Source organism: Lepisosteus oculatus, chromosome 25 (assembly GCF_040954835.1).
Source record: "Lepisosteus oculatus isolate fLepOcu1 chromosome 25, fLepOcu1.hap2, whole genome shotgun sequence".
Classification (NCBI taxonomy): Eukaryota; Metazoa; Chordata; class Actinopteri; order Semionotiformes; family Lepisosteidae; genus Lepisosteus; species Lepisosteus oculatus.
Genome location: NC_090720.1, coordinates 13,243,922 through 13,256,687, shown reverse-complemented (window position 1 = coordinate 13,256,687; position 12,766 = coordinate 13,243,922). Strand labels below are relative to the sequence as shown.

At 39.2% G+C, this 12,766-nt stretch overlaps 1 protein-coding gene across 2 annotated transcripts in view; it reads left to right on the top strand.

The window, feature by feature from the left end:
- The window catches only part of cdc42 (cell division cycle 42), a 32,929-nt gene extending 24,548 nt beyond the window's left edge, over positions 1–8,381 (top strand). Inside the window, exon 6 of one of the 2 annotated variants that reach the window (XM_015336783.2) lies at positions 7,083–8,381. In XM_015336783.2, the coding sequence (XP_015192269.1) occupies positions 7,083–7,172 (90 nt within the window). In that variant the 3' untranslated portion in view covers positions 7,173–8,381. Of the gene's footprint in view, positions 1–4,324; positions 5,072–7,082 lie in introns of those variants that run through there. The other variant, XM_006641859.3, reaches the window with a different exon arrangement.
- Positions 8,382–12,766: the final 4,385 nt, after the last annotated feature.

The following is a 12,766-nucleotide window of genomic DNA, read 5'->3' as shown; positions in this document are numbered from 1 at the left end:
GGCAGTGCCACTTTGCCTTCTGTCATGGGAGGTTTGGGGTCCATAAGGTGCTGGTTTCTGTCATTTTCAGCATTAAACATGAGCTAATAAAGAAGAGGGACTAAAGACAATGATAAGCTCCAGGGGCCAATAATAAGTGCAAAAAGGAATAATGGAAAAGAGGCTATTGATGTTTTATAATGTATCAAAGTTCCATTACACTAAGATATAATCAAATACATTGCAGTAAGCAGGGGAGTCTCATGAAGCCAGTGGAACTGAAGTATTTGGAGCCTCAGACTTTGCTACCTTTAGTGCAAAGATAAATGATGTAATAGCTTAACCTACACAATTAAAATTCATTTAGCAGTCGTGTATAATACACTAACTTAATTGTTGCCTAACAAAATCAATGGAAGTATTCAAGCATGCAAATGTTACCATTATTATATATTGTTTGCTTATGTGGTGGAACTTGGGTTATATTTGTTAAAGGACTACATTGCTTTTCACTACTGAAAAGAGTTTTCTTTGCATTCTGTACAATTTCTGTGACTGCCCAAGGTAAGTTGGAGTGTTTTTATTTCAGCACTGAGGGGAAAATAATTGTTGCCAATGGAATGCTTCATATTGTGACTTTTTAATACATGAAACGTGGAAAAAATGTAAAAACAAGAAAGTGGAGGCATGACCTTGTTTGTTTGCACAGAGACACGGGCATAAATGGCTTTTTGTCATTTGGAATGCAGTGGTTAAATTTCACTTATGTTCCCAGCTAGATTCCTGCCAGTGTTCTTGTATGCAACTTTGCATGCTAAAGTCATACCTTGCTATATAGACTGTACTGTCATTAGTAGATGAGGTTCTGAACTATGGCTCTGTGTGTCTGGATTTGGTAGTTGGAATTTTACAGGTGATTTAATCAGTTGTGCTGTTTTTTCCCCAATCTGCCTATTCCACCTATTCCTTTTTTTCCCTCAATTTATTAAGCCAGTGCAGGGTTAGATTTAATTTGTTGCTTTATATTTCCTGGGAGAAGCTTAAACATTGCATAAATTCACCTAATAGATTTTTGTATCAAACAATTGAAATATACAGGTCAGACTGAAATGTGTTTTTGGACTGTGGGAGGAAATCAGAGTATGCTGAAGAAAGCCATGTAAATGCAGGGAGAACATACTAACTCCCCACAGACAGCACCCCAGGGGCTGAACCCAGGGCCCCAGCACTGCGAGGCACCAATGCTAACCACTGTGCCACCATGCTGCTATTGTGTTTGTGTTGGACTGGAACTAAAGCATTGGGAAGTATTGGGAGTTTTTATTCCTTTAATGATATTTAAAGGCAAAAAAGCAATTCTAATAGAAGACATTTATTGTGCTGTTGAAAGTGAGTCCGAATATGTAGATCTGTTTTGGAAAGTTGATAGTATGATGCTGTTTAAGTTTTACCTGCCCCATTTTAAAGAAATGTTTACTCCTAATTTGTTTTCAAAACGTGAGCAAAATCCACTGAACATAGGGGAAATTAGTATATTCTGTAGAGTCAGAGTGACTGCTGAGGTAGGAACCTATTGCAGAATTGCTGACACTGACAGTATTTTTTGCATATGGCAGTGTTTCTTTTTACAAGCAAGAGTTAATTGAATGTGGTGATGATTTCATGTTTTTATCCTCCTAGGCCTCGGCCCTCAATTGTCGTCATTTCTCCCATATTTTACACAGTCCCTACAAGCTAACCTTCTGTTAGCCTTCTGTTTTAAACAGTGGGAACCTTCTGCTAAGCGATCAGTGGGCAGATGAAGTATGAGTGTTTAAATGCATAATGATTTTTATTGCATTATTTCTCCAGAGGGATGTATTGACACTAGGGGGCTTGACGTCAGTCCTACAAAGTTACTTAGAATAGGCTTATAGTTTTTCTCATTTACCTCTTACTCAGGTGTGACATGCAGTGAATCAGTAGCTGCTGCCAGTATTTGAAATAGAGAGCCTGCCTAGTAACTCTGTGACCTCAGAGTGCATGGCTGCATATATATGTATGATCTGCTTTTCAGACCTTTAAATGCATTGCTACCAAAAGCTCTTGTGCAAAGTACAACAGATTTGTCAGATGTTGTTGCTTCCATAGTATCAGGATTAATCAAAGGTCATCACTCCTTGTAAGGACACAACTGTCCTCTGAAACCTGCTTACAAACTCTTTGGTAGCATGTTCTTCAGCCATGTTTGGGATTGGTTACTGCACTGTGACATTGTGCAGTCAAGAAATCTAAATATTTTATGGACACTTGTTAATTTCCATAATTTTTCCTTCTCTAAATCCAGTTGCTGATCTCTTGGCCTAAAATATGATAATGGATCCAGCTAAAAGCTTATGTATCTCACTGCATAAAACTGAATTTTAGTAGAAAAGTTACTCTACTGATGTGCACCTTTTGTACATTGGAGTTTGTAGTTTAAGGGTATAAGATGGTCCATTTAAACATGGATATCTTAGATAAGACCATAAAACCTAGCAGCATCACCAGGCTATTTTGTCACACATTAAAGGAGAGAAGACTGTAGAAGTAGTTATTATCTCTGTGATTAATAAACATGTGAAATGAACAGGTCACAGTTCTTCAGCATGCCCTGTTAATGGCCTAACAGGTGTGTGGATGTCTCCTTTCTTGGAGTTCCTATACGTTAAGGGCCAGAACGTATATCCCAACGGGATAATTTAATTTCCTGGTTCTGCTTCATAAAGTGTGCTACTAAACTGCATTTTGTGTAAAATCCCTCCTAGATTTAAGCGGCATTCCGCAACTGTACCAATGGCAGTGTTTTCCATTCATTCTATGTAATATGACATTTCTTTTAGCAGCCAAGTGTAGTCTGGCAATTAACCTTTATTTTAATATACTCAAAGCTCTTAAAATGTTAACAGATGGACAAGTTAATATCCAAGATAGTCAATTAAAATTAATCTTCAAACTGTGAGGACTGAGTTTAAGTACTAGCAAAATATTTTCAGCTGAGGAGTTCTGCTTTCTGTCCTATTAAGAAAGCAGGTTGAAAAAACAATTGTGCCTAAGAACATAGTTTCCAAATGTGATGAGGCTGTTTGGCCATAATGCTCATTCAGTTTTTAGTGGTTCATGATGGGGAGCATCACCATGTTGTAACTGCTTAAGAAACATACTCGTCTCGTTTTGCTCCCATTCTAATGACATTTTAACCTTAAGCTGTGTTTAATGCACTGTCATACAAATTGGTACGCCAGTGCGAATCTTTGAGGCAGCTGTCTGTCCTCAGCTAGCATAAAAATGTATTTCTCTTACAAGGACACACCAAGGACCTACAGGATACATTTTTGATCCTAGAAGAATGGATCTATACTTGTACTCTGCATTCTGTTCTGTGGTGTCATGGGTAATAGGATGGACTTTGTTCCACTTCTGTCTCTTGAGAAACCTATATTCTAATGTCTGGGGTTGTCCAGCCTGCAACAGCAAGTGGTTCTCAACAGGTGAGACTACATTTTAAGCTGCATACACTTGTTTTCGTACCCTGCGTTCCTTTTGCAAATTAGTTTTTCAAAAGGCACAGTTTTGAACAATAAATGTATCCATGATGATATTCTATGGCATCACTGCTGAAAATCAAAGGTTAAGTTTCTTCTACCAGTACGGTTTTGAGTTTTTTCTGCTTTGGAAAACACCTTTGTAGCTTTGCATGTTGACTAGTCAGTAAAGATACTGTAGCTCTTGATAGGGAAACTTTAAGCATCATTTGTGTATAAATCATTTAATAGTTGTGCTACCTCTAGTATTTTGCAAAAGCCGCATGGGTTATGAAAACCAGTGAAGAGTATGGAGGTCTTATTTTTGTGGTGGTGCATTAAAACGACCATTTCATGGTCTGACTTTATTCATTTGCATCTCTAGTTCGGGAAAAACCTCCAGCAAATGCCTTGTCCTTGATGGCCAAGCTTTGCCTTCCTTACCTGAGAAATGAGTAAAACTGGTTCAGTGAGGTGAATATTTGGTTCCAATTATACTTCTGTTTTTGCCTAAAGAGCAGTAGACCTTTTAGCTTGAGGATGGGAGTTGAGGAGTGCCAAACTTTCTAACATGCTTTCAGATGCTGGCAGCCTTTGGGTACTTGTATCGGAGCTTTGTTCTCTCATACTGTTCCTCTCTTTCAGCGCTATCGTTGCCAAGCTTAGCGTCTTTTCCTGTCCGGCCGCTGTGCCAGGTCCTCGAGACGCACAGAAGGACTCCTTGTTGTGCTTGCTCTCTAACCTGTTTGCTGTGACTGCTAACCTTGATGCTGTTCTCTCCCCCTTCCCCTCTGTCTTTGTAGAGAGGTCTGAAGAATGTATTTGACGAAGCTATCCTAGCTGCCCTCGAACCACCTGAAACTCAGCGAAAACGGAAGTGCTGTATATTCTAAAAGTCTTTTTTCCCCATTGTTTGCTGCTTCCTTTTTTCCTTCCACCTCTTCTGTAAAGATGTCTCTACATCCAATAAACTCCGCTACTCCCCCCTTTTTAAAATTGTGACTGGTTTCCTAGCCTCGGAGGGAATCTTGCTTTACTGTAAATTGTGCTATTTTTTTCTTTTGCCTTACTCTAAGGACTAATAACACATTCTTGAATAACCTCCAGTAAGAGGATGTTAACATGTATTCCTCCATTGAAAATCGCCTTCTCTACATCAGCACTTTATAGGCATTTGCGATAAAGATGTTGAAATAGTTCTTGGAGTCAGTTTTTACTTTCTTTTTAAGGAAAAGAAATGGTTTATATGGTGTTCTCAGTGGTTGGTGTTTTTTTGATAGGATTCAAGAGAAGCTGTTTTTTCTTTATCTACAGTTGAATGCATTGTGAATTAATACTGATTTTAAGATATTTTCCATTCCTTATGTCAATGTATTATTTTTTTGTACTACTACAAATGTATGATAGAATATTAATTCTATACATGGTACACCATGGCTGTAGTTTGCCATAGGAGGAAGATGTTGGTGTCAACATGAGATCTTGAATGCAAACCCAGTATACTCTTGTGAAATGATGTGTGAACTGAATAAAGGAAACTGAAATTGTCACCCTCTTCTTGTCTATCTCTTGCTTTCCTGCAGTATTTCAGCAGAACTCCAGAAAACATACTGTTGCACCAGTTTGGACTGTTACAATAGAGCTATGGATTATAGTGTTATCTTTAGAGCAATGTGAAAATTGTTTATTCCTCCTACCTAAAACATCATTTTATTGCCTAGGGAGAGATTATGCTTTGATTTCCTTGTAGGTTTATGGTTAAATCATGTGATTACAGACTGTGTTTCAGCCTATAAAACGGGCATAATAAAATCTGAATTGAAAACTAGGTTGGATGACCTCTCTGGTCTGTGCTGTCAGGTGAATCGATTGTTTTTCCATCACAGGTCTTATAATCTGTATGAACTTCCTATTGCTAATGAGCAGATTTCTAAGCCCCTACAAAACTGAATTGTGGATTTTTGCTTAGTTGGTATATTTGCCTGGTTGTCAGTTGATCCTGCACCGAGAACAAAGCCAGTAATAACTGTAAGCTCCCTGTTACCTGTTTAAACACAAGGACTGGGGTCTGTGATTGACAGATTGATACTGCACTCCCTCAGGCAGGGAGGCAGTGTGACTTACCGTGAAATCATGTGTGAAGGTAATCAAATACTGACGGCAAGCGAAGATTGAAATATCTGTAAAAACTGAGGTATGTGCATCAAGGGGGATGAGGCTCAAAGCCTGCAATTCGGAGTAAGCAGGGAGTCCCGTTTTCTTTTCTTTCTGTCTAAAGCCAGGCTTTGTGTATTGCAGCCCCTCACCCCTCACCTAGGCCCCAATTGTTTGAGTCCTGAGCAATCCGTGTCTACCTGTGCTCCACACCTCCACTTTCTTGTTAACCGTCTCGTTTTCAGTGGTCACATTCCTGTCTTGAGTTTTCATTTTTTGGCATGCATTTCCTCCCATTGAATGTGGGTTTTTTTTTCTTTGCCAGCAAACTTTCCCACTTGTCAAAAGCATGTTGACTAAACATTTTTTTCCCCATTGTAGGTTTTGTCAAAATAATTGACCAGTTATGTCAAGACTCTTATCAGCACAATGTCTGTACATCTGTGCCTTTATGTATTTAGTGATATTCACACGGTACTGTGTAAATGACTGGCTTGTTTTCAGTTTTGGATTTGCAATTGGGGTTGTTCCTGCTGTTCAACATAAGCTATAAATATGGCTAAAGGCACGCCTGACGTTAATGGGTTGAAAGTGCTGGAAAGCCTGTCAAATCCTGTTGAGGTTTTATACAGAGAATCTATCAAAGTTCCACACTTGTAGAAGTTTCACATGACCCAAGTGTGTAAAATGTTAAACCTGATATATAGAGCAGAAGTGGACAATCCTGGTCCTGAAGAGCCACTACCCATTAGGTCTTCTGTCACCCTTTACAATTGACTTGAAGCCTGTGTGAGTGTTGAGCAGTTTAGAAAGTTAATAGATTTGGTTAAATCAGGAATTGCTACTCTGCTGAGCTTTAAAGCTACAGGGAGTTGGTCCACTGTTTTAGGCGATAACTGAACTAATTGAACAAATGTAACTTTCCAGGGAAAGAGATGGAAAATCAAAATATTAAACCAACTAAACATTTACACAATTTAAAACAAATCTCCACATGGTGCAATTTATTTTAGGTACTACTTTAGAATGGAGAAAGACATTTCTAAATGCTTTATTAATGCTATCTAGTAGTGTTCATAGAACAATTTGAGAGCCAACCTCTCTATATCTATATGGATTGAGTTTTTATATGGATATCCTAAACTGTACCTCTGACCACCCAAAGTGGAAAGTGCAAGGGGCTTCTCTAAATTGATCTCTCCCAGGGATACAAATGGACCCACTTGCATCCACTCCCAGGTTGTCAGATCTAATGCCCTTTCAGCTAAAGATATAGAAGCCATTTTCTAGGAAATGCTTGTTTTTATCATGATTTGTGCCCTCTCTTCCTTGTTCTCTTGTTTTAATCTGTGTTTTCCGAGCAATGAAATGAGGCCCGACCTCGTCTCCCACTCTCTCTGTTTTCAGAAAGGACTAAAGAATGTATTTGACGAAGCAATTTTGGCTGCCCTGGAGCCACCAGAGCCCAAGAAGAAACGCAAGTGTAAGCTGCTATGAGCACCCTGCCTCTCCCCTTCCTTCCTCCGCTAAGAGCTGCTCGTCAGCTTTGTACTCTAAAGCAATGTTTGAAAAAACAAATACAAGATTCAGATTTTTTTCTGCAATAGAGAATTAAAGAAATCCCCCTGCATTCGGCATGGGCTGAAAAAAAATGAAGCATACCTTTTTTGTGACCACATTCCCTTTAATCTAACAATGTAGTAGTTGACGTTTTTAATGATTTGTACTGTCAGGATCTTATTTTATTTTATAGAGCCACTGCTGTGATTTATCAATTTGTAACATTTCAGTAAATTGGGTTGGGGGGAGATCTTAATTGCAATCCTGAGTGCCACATTGGAATAACCAAAAACAGGGTTATGTAGATTTTTCTTTTTCCATTTAAAACCGTGACGGGTGACGGTTTAAAATAGAAGTTCATAGGCAAAGCATCGTATGACCATGATTTGCTGACTAAGCCACTTTTCATTACAGTTCCAGCGTCAAGCTCAGAGAGTGTCTAGAGATTCCTTTAGCAGGAGCTTGGCTTTCTTTATTGTTGAGCAGTGGGAGATGAGCCTTAATTCGTCCCCCTTCCGAAACAAAGCAGCGGTCTGCACGAGTGGCCCTGTGTGCACGTCCGGATTAGAAAACGTGCCCTAGTCACCACGCAGACTACAGTCTTAGCAGCTCTGTAGTTTACTTACTGTATAATAGGAATTTAATGAAGTGCATGGAGATTTTTATGCCAGATGTATAATTTTATGTGTTTTTTTTTGTTCCGTGAAACTCACATTAGTTTGCAGCGTTAACAAAACCTTTCTTTAGAGGAGTATTTAAGGGGGCAAGGGAGGGAGAATCAGAAACGGTCTGAAAGGCAGGTAACTTTACAGTATTGTGGTATTCTGGTATTCTAATGTGGTGCCCGGGACCAATTAGGCGTTGGCCAGAACTTGTTGAAGTAAATGTGAGCAAAGTCTGGTTCCTCTGGTTAGATGAATATTAATACTGATAATGTAAGCTGGTAAAGTTGCTGTTGTAGACACCAGTGTTATGTATTTTTATCAAAACCTTTTTTGTTGTTTTTCATTTTATAAAGGAACGTTTCACCTTTCACCAACTAGATCTTATAACCTTTTGGTGTTGAACCAAATGCTTTGTCTGATGTCTCAGTTCTTTGTATATGCATTCTTTTCAAAAATATTAAACATACTTTAATTGCCTTTACTACCTTCTTTGTTTTTTTTTTCTTTTTGGAATATTGATTTTCATTCTGGAAGATACACAATAAGCCAAGCTCCTAAAGTATCCTGATTTCTAACATAGCAGTGCTCTCCACAAAACAGGCTTGTCCTTTCAACATTTGCTGCAGTAAATCGATAGAACCTCTTTCATTGTGACTGCATTGGTATTGATCCAGTGTGGGTTTAACATTGCTTAACGAGTGAAGTAGTTGGTCATTTTAAACTTTGGAAAAAGTTTGAAAAAGCTAGCACTGCTGATGACCTTTTGCAGACATCCGGTTGCAGGGAGCCACAGGTTCTGTTTTGCCACCTTCTTTCCATTCAAAGAAGTAATGATTTTAACTGACACAATACCGAGCTCAGAGTTCTGAACAGAAAATTTGCAGATTAATGTAAAACTTTACATGTGAGTTCTTTGGACAAGTGGAGTTACAAAAAGGGATGCAGATCAATTTGAATTTGTGCATCTCGATTGATCTTCAGCATGCAGATTGTTAAATCCCCTTTAAAAGCATCCAGCTACAGATGAATGTAATGTAAGACAATAATATAAAAGTGTTACTTTGCTATGTCTAGCATCAGGGTTAAATGGGGATCTGGGCAGCTATACCTGTTCTGCTACAAGCTAGAGGTGAATACAGGTAAATGCATCCTCTTACCAGTACTTGACTAATCAAGAATGAAAAAGACCCTTTGTATTGAGTGTTTCTCCAATAAATCAATCATGCAAGTCCTGGAGTGTTTAAACTTTGTTATAAGCAGATGTTTTATTTCAGTGTCCAAGTTTGGAAGACTCCTGTTCTTGTAAAGATTCATTTTATATCCTTCTGGTCCCAGGAGGACAAAAATCCCTTTTGACTCTGCAAGACTTTCAAGAGCCATTGTGACTGTTGCTTTCAGACCTTTCGGGTACATGGCTGCAGTGAAGGTACATGCTTTCCAGGGGCTAATACACTTAGTGACTCTTCAGAAACTGCTAGTCCAACTTAAAATGTGTTAGGTATGCTATAAAACTTGTGAACAATTAACCACCCTTGAGGAAGGTGCTTCACTTCGATTCAGTTAAATGCACTGTTGTACAAATTAATGTAAACAAAAAATTCTCAATTGACTTATACAGTTAAATACTGAATGCTAGCATAGTACAGTGTACAAAAATAAAAACATGAGGGACACCAAATATATTGAAAGTAAGGGCTTCCACACCAGCATGGCTGATGTGTTAATTAAGGATGCTGAGCATGCCAGCATGCTTAGGTCATGTATGAAGATGTGGGACAGCCCTGGTTGGCTGGCTGGCCTGTAAGAGGAGACCTGTCAGTTTAACAGAGGGGTGATTGTTGGGGCACCTGTGGTAGTCGAATCCATGACCAGGACAGTTCAACCTGCAGCTGTGTAATTAGTAGTGTCTTAGGTGTCAGCATGGAACTCTGGGGGAAAGAGGGGCAGCGAGATTAAGGCTTAATCCATAATCTCCGTGCACTCATTTAAAGTTCAAGGCAAAAGAGGTGAGCATCTCTTAACGGCAATTTTTAACCGGGGGCATGAGCAACCAGTTTCATCACGTATAGTCACCGAGAGCTCCACAGAGCAGGTTCAAGTTTCCAAACGGCACAGCCAATGGACTACTAAGTGGTGAGGAAATGTGACGCGGTTGGATGAATCTTCCTTCACCATACTCTCCACACACGGACCAAATAACTCTACAGTCCTGAGTGCTCGGTTCCAGTAGTGAAGGGTTCTGCTAGTTCTGTCATGTTATGGTTGTGCCTTTTCCTGGCATGGTTTGGATGCCCCCATTCTCTTAAGAGAGCTGATCATCACCATTCCAGGATCTTATATTCCAGGATCTTGTTCTTGTTGGGAAGGGTATATTCTAGGGTGACCTTTTGTGGATAATGCCCTTATCCACAAAACACGTGATGCTTCCCAGTGTTTGATGAGCCTGACACTGATGTTAGTGATGACACTAACCACGCTTCATGGCCTTCATAACCCTATCAAACATTAATTGGTGGTTGTGGATCAACTCACAAAACTGCATTTTCCACCTCTATCACCCAGATGTGAGCTAATTAACATTCTCATTAAACCGTGATACTGTCTGTCATGTGAAATTCCAGACACTGGCAGACTCTTTCACTGGTAATAAAGACAATACAGTAGGTTAAATGCCCTATTACAGTGGTCTGTCCACTACCTGTATATTTGCATATTGTGCACATTTTATGGAGAGCACTCTTAAAATTCACAAATTAAATGGTAATGTGAATACTCTCCACGAATGAATGATGGTGAATGTGAAAGTGATTTGATTTCTGTGGTGTACTTCATTTTTTTTCCGTCAAGAAGATCAAGTCCTGGACGAGTAAAGAATTCAAACAGCTGAGTTCCTTGGAATTTGATGTCGACTTGTCGGGAGCTTTGTGTGGGCATGTGTTTCTCAGAATACACATCCCGTAGGGTCAGTGTGGATTGAAGGAGTGGCGTCTCTGAGCCTGCGATGACCCCTGAGCTTCAGCTGGCTTATCCAGACAGTGGAGCGCCACTGCTTGGGGCGTCCTGACCTGAGCAGCTGACCTGACCCAGACTTGAACCAGCACCTGGGTTCGAGATGCTCCTTTATCAGCTGAGCCGTCCTGCAACCCTGGGATTTGTCTTTTAGCCCCCTTCATTCAGCAGGGATATCAGACCCTCTACACCACGATTTCGCAGTGGGGACTAACAAGACAAGAAATTAGCACAGAGATCACAAGCTGGAACGTCTTGAGAATGTGCTTTGCAGTTTGATATTTGATGTAAAAAGCAACATTTTCTTCAGCTTTTTTAGTACTGCTGATTTGCAGGGCAAAACACATAGTTTAACCCTTAAGTTAAGAATATTGGTGCTATCTGCTCTTTACTGGTGCTGACAATAACACACCAGTAACTGTTTCAGACACACAGGACATGAACTTCCAGCATCAGTGCAGGTGAGTTTTTTTTAAGCGGTAACATGAAAAAAATAACCATTAAATACTCCGCTGGATGCATATGAAGTGCGATATACTCTGAGTATTATTCTTTCTGTCCAAAGTTAATAGATTTATTAAACACTGAAAACAAACCATCAAAATAAAAGCTCCAGGAGATCAAATCCATTTTAAAGTTGTTGTTTTTTTGTAAAAGACGAGTCAAGAATTCAAACAGCTTAGTTCCTTGTAATTTGATGTTGACTTGTGAGATCACAAGCTGGAACTGCTTTTATAAGAGAATGTGGTTTGGAGTTTGATGGTAATTAGTCTTCAATGTAAAAAGCAACATTTTGTTCAGCTTTTTAGTACTGCCAATTAGCAGGGCAAGAATAATAGTTTAAAAAAATCACCAATATCTCTATCATATTGATTTGATATTCTCTTAAGATTATTTTTAATATTTGAGCAAGTTTTGATTGGCATATTTCTAGATAAATTCTTGTTCCTACACTTTGGTGTGTTTACTCAGTTACATATACTACTGGTCTCAAAGGGCTTTCCAGTGGTGAAAGAAATGGTATTACTCAATATGCTTAATTGAATGTTTTATTTACTGTAAGCTTGTGCACTCAGAAGAGCTCTTAACCATCTCTATTTAAATATAGCATCTTTCAGAAAAATGCAAGTTATAAAGAGGTGAGGGTTTAGTGTCTCTAAATATTTCACACAGGATAATAAATACTGTTAACAGAGGGCCTGCAGTAGCTGTTATGTGCTCATACAGAAGGCATTGTGTGCACTGGGTATGCCTGATTTACAATAAGCAGGCCTGCTGTCGCTCAAATTTCACAAAACCTCAACATAACATTAACAAAACACATGCTTCCCCTAAATCAGCACACAGGGCGATAACGCATTTTTAAGTTGTGTGGGGCTGTTGTTTTATCAGCATACAAGCAGGTAAGAATGCTCCTAGTTGGCGATAGGAGCCTGTCATCTGAATTCCTGGGTGACTGGGATTAATTTGATGGAGTTGGAATTAAGCCTGCATTCTTATTGGTTTACAGCCACAGCAAATGGCTAAAATTGCCAACCTGCAAATGTGCCTCAGCCAGACCAGATGTGCTTGTGTGAAGTACTTAAGAATTAACAGCTGTTTAAAAAGCACATTAACCCTTCATTCTCACGTAGGAAATCAGGGTTACATTGTGGTGGTGGTGGAGGGGAGACCCCATTACCTGTAAGCGCTTTGAGTGGAGTGTCCAGAAAAGCGCTATATAAGTGTAAGCAATTATTATTATTATTATTATTATTATTTATTATTATTATTATTATTATTATTACATTACTGGGCTGCAGTGAGGTTCCTTTCAAATTATTGGGACATGACATCCATTCTGCAATGTTTGCACTG